Source organism: Erinaceus europaeus, chromosome 6 (assembly GCF_950295315.1).
Source record: "Erinaceus europaeus chromosome 6, mEriEur2.1, whole genome shotgun sequence".
NCBI lineage: Eukaryota > Metazoa > Chordata > Mammalia > Eulipotyphla > Erinaceidae > Erinaceus > Erinaceus europaeus.
The window spans coordinates 64004498-64022095 of record NC_080167.1 but is presented as its reverse complement, the minus strand read 5'-3'; the positions used below and the strand labels follow the sequence as shown (position 1 = coordinate 64022095).

The 17598-nt window shown below is 44.3% G+C and overlaps 1 protein-coding gene across 9 annotated transcripts in view; it reads left to right on the top strand.

The window, feature by feature from the left end:
• LARP4B (La ribonucleoprotein 4B) overlaps positions 1 to 17598 on the top strand; it is an 80193-nt gene that overhangs the window by 12005 nt on the left and 50590 nt on the right. For 6 of the 9 annotated variants that reach the window (XM_060192383.1, XM_060192380.1, XM_060192379.1 and 3 more), the window contains exons 2-3: positions 7158 to 7291; positions 10233 to 10292. In XM_060192383.1, the coding sequence (XP_060048366.1) occupies positions 7211 to 7291; positions 10233 to 10292 (141 nt within the window). In that variant the 5' untranslated portion in view covers positions 7158 to 7210. Of the gene's footprint in view, positions 1 to 7157; positions 7292 to 9972; positions 10070 to 10232; positions 10293 to 17598 lie in introns of those variants that run through there. The other 3 variants (XM_060192382.1, XM_060192376.1, XM_060192381.1) reach the window with 2 other exon arrangements.

Below are 17598 nucleotides of genomic sequence, written 5' to 3'. Positions count from 1 at the left end.
TTGTCTAAATTATTGACAGTCTTGAGACAGAACCTTTTATTCTTTTTTGACTAGCGTAGAATGTTTGGTGTGAATGAAATAACACTTTGAAGTAGGACAGTGTGTTTTAAAACCGAGTTTTGATCTGCATTACTTTATCAACTAAACTTGGTAACTAGTTTCTGAAGAAGTTGCCAAGAAAACACTGTAATGTTGTAGTTCTAGTCATAGGACTGTAGCACTCAGATTTTTATCTATAGATGCAAAATTAACTAGAAATACAGCTAGTTTTTTGGTCACAGATGGGGGTATCACTTGGTTAATTAGACAATTTATGGAAGATACTTCTTTTTTTCTTGTAAAATTATTTTATTATTGTTATTATTTTGGGAGGGGGGTCCGAGCGGTAGTGTGCCAGGTTAAGCGCACATGCCAGGAAGTGTAAGGACCCCAATTTGAGCCCCCGTCTCCCCATCTGCAGGGGGGTCGCTTCATAAGCGGTTAAGCAGGTCTTCAGGTGTCTCTCCTCCTCTCTGTCTTCCCTTCTTTTCTTGATTTCTCTCTGTCCTATTCAACAATAACAACAAAATGGAAAATATAGCCGCCAGGAGCAGTGGGTTTGTAGTGCAGGTACTGAGCCCCAGCGATAGCCCTGGAGGCAAAAAAAAAAAAAACCTAAAATTTTTTGTTTATTTACTTATTATTTATTGGATAGAAACAGCCAGAAATCGAGAGGGAAGGGGACCGAGCATTATAACGTGCGCTTAACTAGGTGTGTCACCACCCAGCCCCTATTAATATTATATTCTTTGTTTGATAGGGCAATGGGCTCTTGAACCCATGTTCTTGTGCATGGTAACTTGTGCACCACTGCCCACCTCCCTCCCTGTTTTTTAAATTAAGGTTTTACTTCCTAATACAAAATAGGGAGAGAGAACCACTCTGGTGCGAGGAATGCTGAGGATTGAGCTCAGTCCCTTACTCTTCCAAGTTCAGCACCCTTCTCGCTGCAACACCCCGGCCCCCAAGATGCTGTGCTTTTTCATTTTTTCCCCCCAAGATAACTTTGCAAGGCATATCTCAAACAATGGAATTTCAAAAGAAAACTTGAAATTGGTGAGACTTTTAACTTTAAAATAATTATTTATTTATAAAAGGATTTTCTTTTCTTTATTTTTTATATGTATTTTCCCTTTTGTTGCCCTTGTTGTTTTGTTGTTGTAATTATTGTTGTTGTTGATGTTCTCATTGTTAGACAGGACAGAGAGAAGTGGAGAGAGGAGGGGAAGACAGAGGGGGGGAGAAAGACAGACCCCTGCAGACCTGCTTCACCGCCTGTGAAGCGACTCCCCTGCAGGTGGGAAGCCAGGGCTCGAACTGGGATCCTTACACCAGTCCTTGCGCTTTTCACCACATGTGCTTAACCCGCTGTGCTACCGCCCGACTCCTTAATTAATTAATTAATTAATTTATGAGAGAGGACTAGAGTGTCTTTCAGGCACATGGAATGCTAAGGGTTCAACGTTTTGTTCACTGTGCCACTTCCCAGGCTGCTGTCCAAACTTCTTGATGAAGAAACACAAAGGGGCCTGGCAGTGCCGCACTGGGTAAAGCGCAAGGACCCACACAACATTTGAACCTCTGAGTCCCCACATTCAAGGGGGGGGTTGCTTCACAAGTGGCGAGGCAGGTCTGCAGTTGTCTGTCTTTCTCTCTCCCTCTCTGTCTCCCCCTGCCCTCTTAATTTCTCTCTGTCCTATCCAAAAAAAAAAAAAAAAAAGGCTACAAAGAAGAAAGAAATTGAGAAAGGGGGCCAGGTGGTGGCGCACCCGGTTGGGCGTACATGTTACAGTGCACAAGGACCCAGGTTCGAGCGGAAAGCTTCACGAGTGGTGAAGCAGGGCTGCAGGTGTCTCTCTCCTCTGTTTTCCCCTTGCCTCTCAATTTCTGGCTGCCTCTATCCAATAAACAAATATAATAAAACAGAAAGAAAGAAAGAAAGAAAGAAAGAAAGAAAGAAAGAAAGAAAGAAAGAAAGAGAGAAAGAGAGAAAGAAAGGAAGAAAGAAAGAAAGAAAGAAGAAAGAAACCAAGAAAGACTCATGAATCTTGTTTACGGTTCTCCAGGTCATCTTAGGTCCAGGCTGTGTTCATGTCCTGACCCCTCTGGTGAGAACTGCTGTTTCAAGGCTCTGTAGGGTTGGTGGAGCACAAATACGAGTGCTGAGAGCTCTGCACCAGGAATACTAAGTTCAAGAAAGGCAAGATGCACGTATTCAGAAGGTAGCTTCTGAATAATGCATGTGTTAGCACCTCTTACAGAGCTGGCCTTTCCCCTGAGAACTACTTGCCACGGAAGAGGGCAACTGCAGACACGTGGGCACCAAGTGTCCAGCTGGGAGCGATGCAGCCTGGCCTGTCTCCCCCACCCCACCCCCACCCCCACAGCTCTACTTCCGTCTGCTGTAGGGTGCCTGCAACTGCACGTTGGGCCTCCTGAGTGCTCAAATAGCTTTGGAACAAGGCATCTTTGTTAAGAGTAGTTCTTAAGTGGGGTGTGCCTGATGGAGCTCACATTGTATCATGTGTGAGGACCCAGGTTCGAGCCCCTGGTCCCCACCTGCAGGGGATGGGGGAGCCTCACAATGGGGAATGTCTTTCTCCCTCGCTCTCCACCCTCCATCTCTATTTCTGTTTCCATCAGAAAAGTAAATAGATAAATACATGAAGGTAGGAGGGGAGGGTGGGAGGGAAAGAGAAGGAACTGGCTGTGGGGGAGTGGTGAACTTGCAGGCACCAAGCCTCAGCAAAAATGATCGTGGCAGAAAAGGAGAAAAAGTAGTTCTTATATTACCTCTTCCATTGTAGGTTAAAGGAAGTATGTATCTTCTGGTGGCGCAGGTTTGGGGGTGGCACCGCCTGGGTGTCCTAAGTTAGCTGTCTGTGTGCATTGGGCCAGCCGATTGCTGCTCCCTCTGGTGGCCCGGGACAGTATCCCTGCAGATGACCCAGATGACCCTCTGTGGGCAGGCAGGAAAGCTGTCTCGAGGGGGGTTCCTCAAATTTACACTTTACCATTATAGACATGCAAAAGAGATATTTTTTTGGGGGGAGGTGGGGGTCTTCCTCACTGGAGTATCATTGCTCAGGCCCACTTTTTAAAGATAAAATGAGAAGTGAGAGAGACAGTGCATGTGTGAGGGAGAGATACCACAGTACTGAAGCATTCCTCAGTGCTCAATTGCTATCATGTGGCGAACCCAGAGCTTGAACCTGGGCTGTACGATGGCAAAGTAGGTGCCTTCCCAGGGAAAATTACTTACTAGAGAGTGAGAGAGAACCAGGGCATCACTGGGGCACGTCTTCTGATATATAGGGAGAGATGCCGCCGTGCCACAGCTCCCCCAGTGCCATATAGAGCTTCACTCCTGCATGGTTCTGCTGCTTCCAGTAGACCTTTCCTTTTCCTTTCCCTTTTTCATCTCCACTTCCTTTTTCCCTTCCCCTTCCCCTTCCCCATCTCTCCTCTCCTCTCCTCTCCTCACCCCTCCTCTCCCCTCCCCTCCCCTCCCATCTTTTTTTTTTAATTTAAATGTTCATATGGGGGGATAGACAGCATAATGGTTATGCAAAGAGACTCTCAAGCCTGAGGCTCCAAAGTCCCAAGCTCAGTCCCCCACACTACCATAAGCCAGAGCTGAGAGAAACACCTGCAGATCTGCTTCACTGCTTGCAAAACGACCCCCTGCAGGTGGGGAGCCAGGGGCTCGAACTGAGATCTTTATGCTTTGCTCTATGTGCACTTAACCCAGTGTGCTATTGCCTGGTCCCGACTTGTGACTTTATGGCCTGAAATCCAGCCTTCTAGAAGCTACACCTCTTGGGCAACTAGTATTTTACTAAAAATCCTAGCTAAGAATACATTTTCCAATAATTGTTTTCTCTAGGACAAGATAACATGTCATAAACCAATTATATGTCTTAAAGTTGGAAGGGATCTTTTTCTCTTTGTATGTAAAGTAAGATGAGCTCTAAATTAAAAACAATTAGTGCAAATTAAAAGATGTAATTTTTCAGTGCTAGGGAGATAGCATAATGGTTATGCAAAAGCCTTATTCCTGAGGCTCTCAGGCCCGGAGCTTAATCCCCAGCAGCACCAACAACCAGCAGAGCTGAGATGTGCTCTGGTTGGTCAGCCAGCCTGCCTGCCAGCCTGCCTGCCTGCCTGCCTGCCTGCCTGCCTGCCTGCCTGCCTGCCTGCCAGCCTGCCTGCCTGCCTGCCTGCCTGCCTGCCTGCCTGCCTCCTGCCTTCTGCCTTCCTCTTCTGTATCTCTTGCTCATCAAATAAAATCGGGCCAGGTGGTAGGGCAGCAGGCTAATTAAGCAGATGTTGCGAAGCGCAAGGACTAGCATAAGGATCCGAGTTCAAGCCCGTCTTCCCCTCCTCTCTCGATTTCTCTCTGTTCTATCCAACAACAGCAATAACAACAACAATAATAACAAGGGCAACTAAAATGAGAAAAGGTGGCCTCCAGGAGCAGTGGATTCGTGGTGAAGGCACTGTGTGTGCCCCAGCAATAACCCTAGAAGCAAAAAAAAAAAAAAAAAAAAAAAAAAAAAACCTTAAAAATACTTTTATTTATTCATGACTGGATAGAGACAAGATTTATGAGAGGAGATAGGGCAGGAGAGACAGAGAGACCAGCAGTTCTGCTTCGCCACTCATGAGGCTTCCCCCCTGCAGGTGGGAACCAGCAGCTTCAATCTGGGTCTGTGTGCACTTAACCAGGTGTGTGCCACCACCTGGTTCCAATAATAAAATCTTTTTAAATGCAATTTTTCATGAAGATGATTTTCCTGTATTTTGCCAAAAAATACGTTTTCGTTGCCTTCTGTGTCTGATTCTATGTCCTCACTATGAGCAGAAATGGATTAAACTGTCAAAAGTCACCACTTCATTAACTGTCTTTTAGTAGAAGCACAGGTGTAATGTATAGAAGAAAGTTTAAAACAATCTTGAAATTTGTTGACATCATTGATTAGGAGCCTTTCACTGCTGGGTTCCAAGTTGAAATGTGTAGCAAGTACTGAGGAAAGAGCTGGGGAAACAGCACAATGGTTATGGTGCCTGCCCAAGGCACCAAAGGTTCCAGAGGTTCAATCCCCAACACTATCATAAGCCAGAGCTGATCAGTGTTCTGGTCTCACTTGCTCTCTGTATCTTTCTATTTCTCTCACATTAAAACTAATAAAATATTAAAAACAAAACAAGCACTTTACTGAGACTTGATTCCTTTCTTTCACTTAGCACTATCTTTGAGTGACATATTTCCTGTAAGAAAATGAAAGTATGAACTATTACAGTAGCACTAAATTTATAAAACAGAGTTGAGGTAACAGCTCTCCTGGAAACAACCATCTGTTGCTCTGTAAATATCCTCAGTCTTGCAGCTTCCATGTTCATTTGAGTAAGTAATCTAAGGTGTGGGAAAGGTACTCCGAGCAATTGGCCCTAGAATTACTGGCTTCAGTTAATTCTGCATTGTAGATACGAAGGGACAGACAGCTGTGAGGAAAAAGAGAGTCCTAGTCAGAGCACAAGGCAAATGGAGACAGAGCTGTGATTTCTGTTCTGTAACCTTGATGCTGTCTGCCATAGAGGCAGAGAGAGGAAGAAGAGGCCACAGCATTGATGAGCTCTTTCTGGCTTTAGTCATCTGTGATTCGGAACAAGTAGGTAAGGAAAAGACCACGGGCAGAGGAAACAATACAAGATGCTACTTGGCTGACGTGTTCTGACAACTACCCTGTAACTATCAGGGCCATTTGACAGAAACAGTAAATGAGGCCGTCTGGCGGTAGCGCAGCGGGTTAGGTGCACATAGTGTGAAGCACAAAGACCGGCATAAGGATCCTGGTTCAAGCCCCGGCTCCCCACCTGCAAGGGGGTCGCTTCACAAGCGGTGCAGCAGGTCTGCAGGATGACATAGAAGGGAGGGAGTCGGATGGTAGCGCAACAGGTTAAGCATATGTAGCATGAAGCACAACGGTCAGTGTAAGGATCCCGGTTTGAGCCCCCGGGTCCCCACCTGCACGGGAGTTGCTTTACAAGCAGTGAAACAGGTCTGCAGGTGTCTTTCTCTCCCCCTCTCTGTCTTCCCCTCCTCGCCATTTCTCTCTATCTTACCTAACAATGACGACATCAGTAACAACAACAATAATAACTACAACAGCAATAAAAAACAAGGGCAACAAAAGGGAAAATAAATATTAAAAAACAGTAAATAAATACTGGTCTTTACACACTTGAAACATATACATTTGTTTTTATTACTCTTATTTTTTAATGAACCCCTTGGGCAGGGCTTTTTTTCTATTTATTTGATAGGATGGGGGAAATTAAGAGGGGAGGGGGAGATGGAGAGAGCAAGAGAGACCCCTACACACCTGCTTTAGTAATAGTAAAGCTTTCCCCTTGTAGGTGGGGAATAGGGCCTTAACCCCAGGTCCTTGTGCTCTCACCTGGAATGCAGCCTACAGGGAAGAACAGGTACCCTGCAGTCAGACTTGGGTGTTTCAGGGTCCTCGTTCTAACACTGAGGCATGGAATCTGGAAAGTCTTCATCCTTTCTGGGCCAGTTACTGCTCTGGCCATTTGGGAAAATCTGAATGTGTAACATGATGGTTCCTGCTACACTGCGAACCTTTGCTGGACTTGTGACTAGGTTGTTTTTATGGCCTGGGCTGGGACTGTGAAGGGGTTTCTTCTAATGTCTGGTTGCCTGACAGCTTTTGTCTTGGAACAAAATGGAATTAATGGGCCAGGTCACAAGCAGTGTGTGTACCTGCATAATTTGGGCTTCATCAAATCCCAAACTGGTGTTCTTTTTCTTTTTTTCTTTTTTTAACAAAGTGAAGTTACTGGGCACAAGTGGGTTTGTGTATTTAGCACTTCTAATATGTCTTGGAATATTATATTGATCATACACTAGTGTGGAAAAAGAAACTTGTTTTAAAAAAGTATTTTCTTGAGTAAGATGTAAACTATAGGTAGATTTCTCTAAACGACTTAAATTCCAGAGGGATACATGTGTGTCTTGTAAACTGAGGGTTTTTTTTTTCCGCACTAAGGATAGATGCACTTCAAATTACCTCTTTACCATCTTTGTCTATTCACAGCATCCTACAGTTACATCAAACTTCTCCTGGTGTAGCCACAGAGTAAACAGCTCATGACTTCTGATCAGGACGCTAAGGTCGTGGCTGAACCGCAGGGCCAGCGCGTCCAGGAAGGAAAAGGCAGTGCTCATCTGGTGAGTGCCTGGGGGGTGGGGGTCGGCAACACAGGGGTGAGACGGACGGAGGGACACTTGCACACGTTACACCTGAGTGTGAGTGCTGTCTCCTGAACAGATTGATGGGTGGCACAGTGATATTCTTTTTTTTTTTACTTATTTATTTTCCTTTTTGTTGCCCTTGTTGTTTAACATTGTTGTGGTTATTAATGTCGTTGTTGTTGGATAGGACAGAGAGAAATGGAGAGAGGAGGGGAAGACAGAGAGGAGGAGAGAAAGACAGACACCTGCAGACCTGCTTCACCGCTTGTGAAGTGACTCCCCTGCAGGTGGGGAGCCGGGGGCTCGAACTAGGATCCTTATGCAGGTCCTGGCGATTTGCTCCACATGCACTTAACCCGCTGTGCCACCGCCCGACTCCCAGTGATAGATTCTTAAATCACCAATAAAATGCGGTGATTTATAAATAATGTGGCAACTAGTGTCATACTGTGTGTGTGTATATATATATATTTTTTTTTTTTTTTTTTAGATTTTTTAAATTTATTTATGAGAAAGATAGGAGGAGAGAGAAAGAACCAGACATCACTCTAGCACATGTGCTGCTGGGGATCGAACTCAGGACCTCATGCTTGAGAGTCCAAAGCTTTACCACTGCGCCACCTCCCGGACCACCATACTGTGTATTCAGAAACAGGACTTAATATAACTGCATTTATTGTAAGACCATATGTCAACAGTAACATTTAAAGCTCAGGTAAAGTAGTTTTGTTTTTTTTTTTGAGTGTTTTCTTTCTTTTTAAAAAATATTTTTTTGTTGCCTTTTGTTGCCCTTGTTTTTATTGTTGTAGTCATTGGATAGGACAGAGTGAAATGGAGAGAGAAGGGGAAAACGGGGAGATAGATAGAAAACGGGGGCTCCAACCTGTATCCTTCCGCTGGTCTTTGCGCTCGCGCCATGTGCACTTAACCCACAGCGCTACTGCCCGACTCCCAGTAAAGTAGATTTTCTTAATTTCCTAGTGAAACTACTAGGACTTCTGTTCTGTCAGATTTCAGGGTGGGTGTGTGTTTTCAATGCATTAGGCATGTAAGATTCCACTGCTCCCAATTTATATAATAAAAAAGGATTTATTGATTTTTGTATGTGAGAGATAATCAGAACATCACTGTAATGTATGCAGTGTCAGTGCCAGGGATCAGGTTTGGGGCCTTTTGCTTGAGAAACCTGTAGTTTCCCACTGTACCACTTACCTTTTTCTCTCACTTTATTTAAATTTATAGATATTGGATAGAGACAGAAAAATCGAGGGGGGGGGGTCGGGCGGTGGCGCAGTGGGTTAAGCGCATGTGGCGCAAAGCGCAGGGACCGGCGTAAGGATCCCGGTTTGAGCCCCCGGCTCCCCACCTGCAGGGGAGTCGTTTCACAAGCGGTGAAGCAGGTCTGCAGGTGTCTATCTTTCTCTCCCCTTCTCTGTCTTCCCCTCCTCTCTCCATTTCTCTCTGTCCTATCCAACAACGAATTGTGTCAACAAGGGCAATAACAATAACCACAACGAAGCTACAACAAGGGCAACAAAAGGGGGAAAAAATGGCCTCCAGGAGCGGTGGATTCATGGTGCAGGCACCGAGCCCAGCAATAACCCTGGAGGAGGAAAAAAAAAAAAAAAAGAAAAATCGAGGGAAGGAGGGCATAGAAAGGGAGAAGGGTGAGCTGGGTGGTGGTGCATCTGGTTGAGTGCACATGTTACAATAGGCAAGGACCTAGGTTCAGGCCCCTGTCCCCACCTACAGGGCGGAGCTTCACAAGCGGTAAAGCAGTGCTGCAGGTCAGTCTTCCTTCCTCCCTCCCTCTCATTTCTCCCTTCCTCTCAATTCTGGATGTCTCTATCCAATAAATAAATACAAATTAAAAAAAAAAAAGTGAAGAGAGTATTGCACCAAAGCAAAAGACTCTGGGGTAAGGGGTGGGGAGGGTTCAGGTCCTGGAACATGATGGCTCAGGACCTAGTGGGGCTGTATTGTTATGTGGAAAACTGGGATATGTTATGCATGTACAAACTATTGTATTTACTGTCAAATGTAAGACATTAATCTCCCATAAAGAAATTTTTAAAAAACTAAAACCTGACAAGCTACAAAAATAAAAAGGAGGGGGTAGGGACAGAGAGAACCTTTAGCACTGCCCCACCGATTGTGAGGCTTCCCTGCTGCAGGTGGTGACCCGAGGCTTGAACTGGGGTCCTTATGCGCTGTAATGTGTGTTCTCAACCAGGTTTGCCGCTGCTTGCCACTATTTTTTTTAATAGCATTGCACAGCTCTGACTTAAGGTGGTGCTAGAGGTTGAACTTGGGGCCTTTGGTGCCTCAGGCATGAGCAGCTTGCATCATAACCACTATGCTGCGTCCCCAACCTCTATTCCCCCCACCCTGAGAGAGCACCAGAGCAGCACAGCAGCATATGTGAGTAAGCTAGGGATCAAGCTCTAGACCACAGCCACGGCTACCTCCCAGACCGTATGACATTCTTCCAATTTTAAATAGGTGGAACAAGAGACAGAAGGGAGAGATAACACAGCATGCCTCCGTTATCCTCAGAATTTCCTCTAGTCTTCCATGTGGTGCCAGAGTTCATATCTGGGGTCTTGTAGTCTAACCCCAGAAATTTTTTAAGAATGATTTTGTTTTTGACTAGAGAGAAACTGCAACCAGAGTATTGCTCTGGTGCCAGAGACCCAGTCTGGGACCTCACACATACAGGTTCTGTTCTTCACCACTGTGCCACGTCCCCAGCAGGTAAACAGTTTGAATCTCGAATTTCAAGGCTTTGACAGTATTCTGAATGTTTCACATGAATTTATTATGTGGAAATTTTTCTTAGTTTATTTTGTTTTTGCTCACTTATTGCTCTTTATATTGTAATGATGCTATCTATGTTTGATGTTTTCAATTTTTACAGATGAATGGTCCCATATCTCAAACCACTTCTCAGACGAGTTCCATCCCAGCTTTGAGTCAGGTAATTTAGTTATGAGGTTAATCACAGTGGGGCAGGCTTACCTATTTGTTATAAAAATCAGAAAATGTTCATGCTACCCAGAAAAGGTAGGAGGAGCCACCCTGGTGAAACAGATATGAAATATTGTGAGTGCTTTTCTGCTGATACTGTGTATCACTTTAATACCCAATACTCATAGTGCTACTAATGGACTGCTGATAATCTGTTGTATGTGATGACTAGCTTTATTATTTTTATTTATTTTTTGCTTCCAGGCTTATTGCTGGGGCTTGGTGCTGGCACTATAAATCCACTACTCCTGGCAGCCCCCATCCCCACCCCCACCCCCATTTTATTGGATAGGACAGAGAGAAATTGTGGAGGGGATAGACACCTGCAGACCTACTTACTGCTTGAACCTGGAACCTTAAAGCTTCAGGCAGGAGTGTCTTCTTGTGTAACTGTTAACTCTTTGTGCTCCTCCTTCTGGATTTTGTTTTTGCTCTTTTTGTTTATGAGAGGAAGTAAAGAGAGAACCAGAGCATCACTCTGGCACATGCAGTGTCAGGGATCGAAGCTGGGACCACATACCTGTGAGTCCAATACCTTTTCCTCTGTGCCACTTCCCAGTATACTCTCTTCTTTTTATTTAAATAATTGCTGGGGCTCCTTGCTTACGCATTGAATCCATCACTCACAGCAGCTATTTCCTTTCCTCTCTCTCTCTTTTTTCTTCTTCTTCTTCTTTGTTTTAAATATTTATTTTCCCTTTTCATTGCCCTTGTTTTTATTGTTGTAGTTATTGTTGTTGTTATTGATGCCATCGTTGTTGGATAGGACAGAGAGAAATGGAGAGAGGAGGGGAAGACAGAGGGGGAGAGAAAGACACCTGCAGACCTGCTTCACCGCCTGTGAAGCAACTCCCCTGCAGGTGGGGAGCCAGGGGCTCGAACTGGGATCCTCACGCCGGTCCTTGCTGTCTCTATCCAATAAATAAATACAATTTAAAGAATTAGAAAAATAAACAAAATAAGAACTTAAAAAAGAGAGAAATTGAGAGGGGAGGAGAAGATAGAGGGAAAGAGAAAGAGACACTTTTCACTGATTCATCACTTGTGAATCTTCCCCTGCTGGTGGGTAGAAGGAGCTTAAGCCCAGGTCATAGGAAACTCTCAACTAAGTGTACCACTGCCTGGTCCCTGTCTCCACTGGTTTTTATTTTATATTATTTTTATTTATTTATTATTAAAGATTTTTAAAACGTATTCATGAAGAAGACAGGAGGAGAGAGAAAACCAGACATCACTCTGGTACATGTGCTGTCAGGGATTGAATTCAGTACCTCATGATTGAGAGTCCAATGCTTTCTTCACTGTGCCACCTCCTGGACCACTTTATTTTTTATTTGATAGGATAGAGATAAATTGAGAGGGGATAGGGGAAAAATATTGACACCTGCACACCTACTTCACTGCTTGTGAAGCATCCTACTCCCCACAGGTGGGGAACGGGTTAAACCTAGAGCCTTGCTTGGGGTCCTTGCACATTATATTATATGCCCTGAACTAGGTACACCACTGCCCCCCACCCCCCAATTGACATTCAAACCTTCTATTATACCATTTATTTATGTAGGGTATGTTTTGGGACCACTACGAAATTACCTTGACATTCTTTCAAAATTGGTAATACATGTCATCTGTTTATCTAGATTATTGTTCATGTAGAAGTTACAGGAGAGGGTTGGATTGGTGATCTACTTAATAAGTTTAAAGAGTCCTCTATACAATATTGTTGATTTATTGTTTATAGGCTTTTTCTTTCTTTTTTGTATTCTGTTTTATCTTTTTTGCACTTTGAAGAGTGACAGAGGGGCCAAGTGATGGTGCACCTGGTTAAACACACACATTACAGTGCACAAGGACCCAGGTTCAAGCCTCTGGTCCTCACCTGCATGGGAAAAGCTTCATGAATAGTGAAGCAGGACTGCAGGGGTATCTCTGTCTCCCACTTCCCTCTCAATTTCTTTCTGTCTCTATCCAGTAGTAAATAAAAATATTATTTAAAAATATATTATTTATAAAAAAAGACAGAGAAATTGAGAGGGAGATGGGAGAGAGAGACACACACAGAGAGGTGTTACCTGCAACACCGTTTGACCGCTTGGAATGCTCCCCTGGCAGATGGGACCTGGGGCTAGGAGCTGTGTCCTTGCATACTGCAGCGTGTTCCTTACTAGCTGTGCTGCCACATAGCCTCCCTCCAATATTGGAGCTGAGTCCTCGCACACTGCAGCGTGTTCCTTACTAGCTGTGCCGCCACACAGCCTCCCCCCATAAATGTTTGTAGTAAAATCCGAACATGTTGAGGCAAGTGAAGTAAGAAGGAAATTACACAAGAAATCAATGGAAATTTAAATGTTATTTATGGAACAAATCCCTCCCCTCATGACTGATTGGAAACCTAGCACAATATTTAGATGGCTTGAAAACCACTGAAGAAGGGGTTGGGCGGTAGCGCAGCAGGTTAAGCACATACGGCAAGAAGCACAAGGACCAGCATAAGGATTCCTGCTCGAGCCCCCGGCTCCCCACCTACACCCGGGTCGCTTCATGAGCGGTGAAGCAGGTCTGCAGGTGTCTGTCTTTCTCTCCTCTCTCTGTCTTCCCCATCTCACTCCATTTCTCTGTCCTGTTCCAACAATGATGACACCAATAACAACAGTAATAATAATCGCAATGATAAAACAACAAGGGCAACAAAAGGGAAGAACATAGCCTCCAGGAGCAGTGGATTTGTGGTGCAGGCACCGAGCCTTAGCAATAACCCTGGAGGAAAAAAAAAAACACTGAAGAGCAAGAACTAGACTTTGGCTTCTGTGAATTTTTCTCTGCTCATTTGCTTTAATTGCTTTGTGGGTAAGACTAAGGTAAAACCTGTCTAGAAAATAATTGAATAGGCTAGGGAGACAGTATAATAGTTCTACAGAAAGACTCATGCCTGTGGCACCAAAGGTTTCAGGTTCAATCCCCAGCAACACCAAAACACCAGAGCTAAACAGTGCTCTGGTTGATGTCTCTCCTTTAACTATTTAAAAATATTCCCTTTTGTTGCCCTGTTTTTTTATTGTTGTAGTTATTGTTATTGATGTCATCGTTGTTGGATAGGACAGAGAGAAAATGGAGAGAGGGGGAGAGAAAGACAGACACCTACAGACCTGCTGAATTCACCGCCAGTGAAGTGACTCTCCTGCAGGTGGGGAGCTGGGGGCTTGAACTGGGATCCCTGTGCCGGTCCTTGCACTTTGTGCCACATGCGCTTAACCCGCTGCGCTACCGCCAGACTCCCTCATACTTCATTTCTATGAAGAAATGCTTTGTAACTAGTGGTGCCCACATGTTTTCTTTGTCCATTTTAAGAGTTGACATCTGAATGTCCTATGACAACTTGTTTGCTCAGTGCCGTATGACTCAGGAAAGGGCTCATCTCTGGAAGCAGAATTTTAGGTTGTGGATGTACACTTACCAGACCCATGGGATGATGCACACATTAATACATAGGATCATGGCAAACGCTAGTAGAAGAACATAGGATCATCAGACTCAGCCGGAAGGTCATGAGACACCATTTGGGCTCCTTACAACTGCATTTGATACACTTAGATATTTTTACAGAAAATAAAGCTTTAGAGAATGCACCCAAGTATATGTAACTGTAGTCACTCCATTTCCCTATTGAGCTTGGTTTCATGAGTGCTCTTCCATTATACTCAACTCTGTATGCTTCTTGGGCAATGTGCCCAATACTTAACATCCATTGATTCACTCGTTCCCGGTGGCCCTATACCCATTCTCCTAGATGCTGTTCTCCCTCATTTACAGAGGAGGGGACCAACGCCCAAAGTCTTATGTGATAACCCCAGAGTCGCTCAACTCAAAAGTAGCAGAACTAAGATTTGAATCCAAGCAATCTGGATTCAGAGTCTAAACTGAAGAAGAAGTATTTCCTCTTTGGCAGCTGTTACTTTGTTTACAAAGAGAAATAGAAAACAATCCCAAAAACAAAGCCTGACTCTAGCAAGCCATTTGACAATTATTGTGCTTGTCTCTGAGTGGTTGACGTCGATTTGGGAGAATGCTGGAGGATTTTACGTAGGAAGCAGTGTCACTGATACTGTAGGAAGACTGACCTTTTACTGTATAGAATGGGTTATAATGAGGTAAGAACGGAAACGAAGAAACCAAATTCAAAACAGACTATTAGATAATAAAGGTAAGAAGTGATGGTGACTTATAATAGGAATAGATTTCAGATTTATTTTGGAGAGAGATTCAACCACTTCCAGTTTATGGGCTGGTTATTAGGTGAGGTAAATCAGGGTTAGCTGAGAAATATGATGAATAGTGGTTTCATTTGAGAGGGAAAAAACTGGAGAAATAAATGTTGGCCAAGGGAGAGTCCAGAAATTGAGGGTGTTAGCAGCTAGGGCCAGTCTTATCTGAGCGGAGAGGTTAGAGCCATCAACTTGAAATGAACAGATGTTTTACTATATTTATCATCAAAACAACTGCTGAGACTATGATGGGTATCTGGATTAACTGAGCTGAGCCACCATTTAGAATAGAATCAGCTGTGAAACTCCTTGTCCTTACAGTTGACTGTCCATGACAAAAGCCTAAGTCCTTCCCGGGACATTCTCAAGTATGATGGTTATTTCCATTAATTCAGACTTTTCTGATCACCTGATTACTGTATATTTTATTGGACTGATTTACAGAATTATGTATAATTGCTTTATTTTTCTAAAACGGCACTGCTCAGCTCTGGTTTATAGTGATGCTGGGAATTGAGCCTGGGACCTCAGAGCCTCAGGCATGAAAGCCTTTTTCATAACATTTTGCTATCTCCCCAGCCCTGTGTGTGTAACTGCCTAATTAAATAGTATCATTACCTAATAGTTGTTTTTAGTTACTAAAGTATTTTTGTGTTTTAAATGCTTAAGTGTTTATCTTGGGTTTTTGTTGTTTTCCTCCAGAGTTATCGCTGGGCCCTGTGCCTGCCCAGCAAATCCACTGCTCCTGGCAGCCATTTTTTTCCATTGTTGTTGTTGCTGCCACCGCTGCTGCTGTTGTTGAATAGGACAGAGAGAAATTGAGAGAGAAGGGGAGAGAAAGACACCTGCAGACCTGCTTCACTGCTTGTGAAGCGACGAGCGACGATCCCTTCCCCCCCCCCCCCCCCAGGTGGGAGGCTGGGGGCTTGAACCAGGATCCTTGCATGGGTCCTTGCGCTTCACATTATGTGCAGTTAACCCAGTGTGGGCCCCTTATCTTGGGTTTTTAAAAGATACAATAGGGCTGCAAATAAGATAGCACATTGGTACTTCTTTCCAGGGTATCCCTAAGTCTAAAAGAAATTTCAGCATCATTACTGTGGCATGATGGAGACTCTGGTCAGCACTCGTCCTTTCTGTCTAAATGCAAATCTATCTTTGTGCTTATTCTGAGGATCGCATATTGCACCCAAAAGGTATCAACTGCCTTAAGTGGAAGTCCACTAACTAGCTAGCTTAGCACAGTTACTTATTTTTCCTTTCTTTTCTTATGGGGGGGGGGTGTTAATGGTTTAAAATACAGTTGTTGGCACATGAGTACAGTTTCTCAACTCACTAAGATAGGTGTCTGAAAAACACTCTGACTCCCAAATTAGGTCCATTAGGCCCTGTGTGCAATTATCTAATTAAATAGTACCATTATGTCCCATGACGTGAAGGTAACCCTCCCCCAACTCCCTCTATACCCTCCTTCCCCAGACTTCTTAGCTTTGTTGCGATACACTCACTACCAGTCCAATTTTCACTTTGTATTTCCCTTTTTTCTTGTTTCTTTAAAAAAAGTGGTTTATTATTTGTTCATTTACTGGATAGAGACAGAGAAACTGAAATGGAAGGGCAGATAGAGACACACCTGCAGTACTGCTTCACTACTTGTGAAATTCCCCACCACAAGTGGGGACCTGGGGTTTGAACCTGAGTCCATGCCCATGGTAATATGCACTCAACGGAATGCACCACCACTCGGCCTCTCTCGTTTCTTTCTTTCTCCCCCCCTTGTGTTGCCCTTGTTGTTTATCTTTGTTGCCATTATTACTGTTGTTGTTGCTGTCATTGTTGCTGTATAGGATAGGACAGAGAAATGAAGGAAGGAGGGGAAGACAGAAAATGAGAGAAAGACATCTGCAGACCTGCTTCACCACGCGTGAAGCAACTCCCTGCAGGTGTGGAGCTGGAGGCTCAAACTGAGATCCTTAAGACAGTCCCTGTGCTTTGCACCATGTTTGTTTAACCTGCTACGCTACCACCCGGCCCCCGCTTGCTGTTTCTTAAGTTCTCACAGTATTTTATTGTTTTATTTTTTCCCTTTTGTTGCCCTTGTTTTTTATTGTTGTTGTAGTTATTGTTATTATTGATGTTGTCATTGTTGGATAGGACAGAGAGAAATGGAGAGAGGAGGGGAAGACAGAGGGGGAGAGAAAGATAGACACCTGCAGACCTGCTTCACCGCCTGTGAAGCGACTCCCCTGTAGGTGGGGAGCCGGGGGCTCCAACCAGGATCCTTACGCCGGTCCTTGCGCTTTGCTCCATGTGTGCTTAACCCGCTGCCTACCGCCTGACTTCCTTTTTTTATTTTATTTTATGTATTGAATAGAGACAGCCAGAAATCAAGAGGGAGGGGGTGATAGGGAGACAGAGAGACACAGACAGACTGTTCCACTCGCAAAGCTTTCCTCCTTGCTGCAGGCGGTGACTGGGGCCTCCAACCCAGGTCCTTGCGCATGGTAACATGTGCGCTCAGCCAGCTGCGCCACCACCAGCCTGACACAGTTTATTTATACAGTAATTCTTTAAAGGTTTTATTTACTTAGGAGGAAGATAGGAGGAGAGAGAAAGAACCAGACATCACTCTGGCACATGTGATGCTGGGGATCAAACTCGGGACCTCATGCTTGAGAGTCCAAAGTCTGTGCTGTGTCTCCATGGGATTCTCTGGTTTTGTCATTCTTTGACTTGGTTAAGCTCTCAGATTTGTAAACTCGTGTTTCTTGGGATGTTTTTGTCAGAATTTCCTGCTCTCATTTGTTTTTCTGGTGACTCTTGTTGGAGTGTTGGCCCACAGGATGATGTCCCTAGCACTGCAGGCTCCTTTCAGGTTTTTTTTTTCTAGCAAAGTTTTTTATAATTATTTGTTTATTGGGCATAGACAGAGGGAAAGAGATGGGTAGAGAGACACCTGCAGCATTGTTTTACCTCTCACGAAGCTTTCCCCTA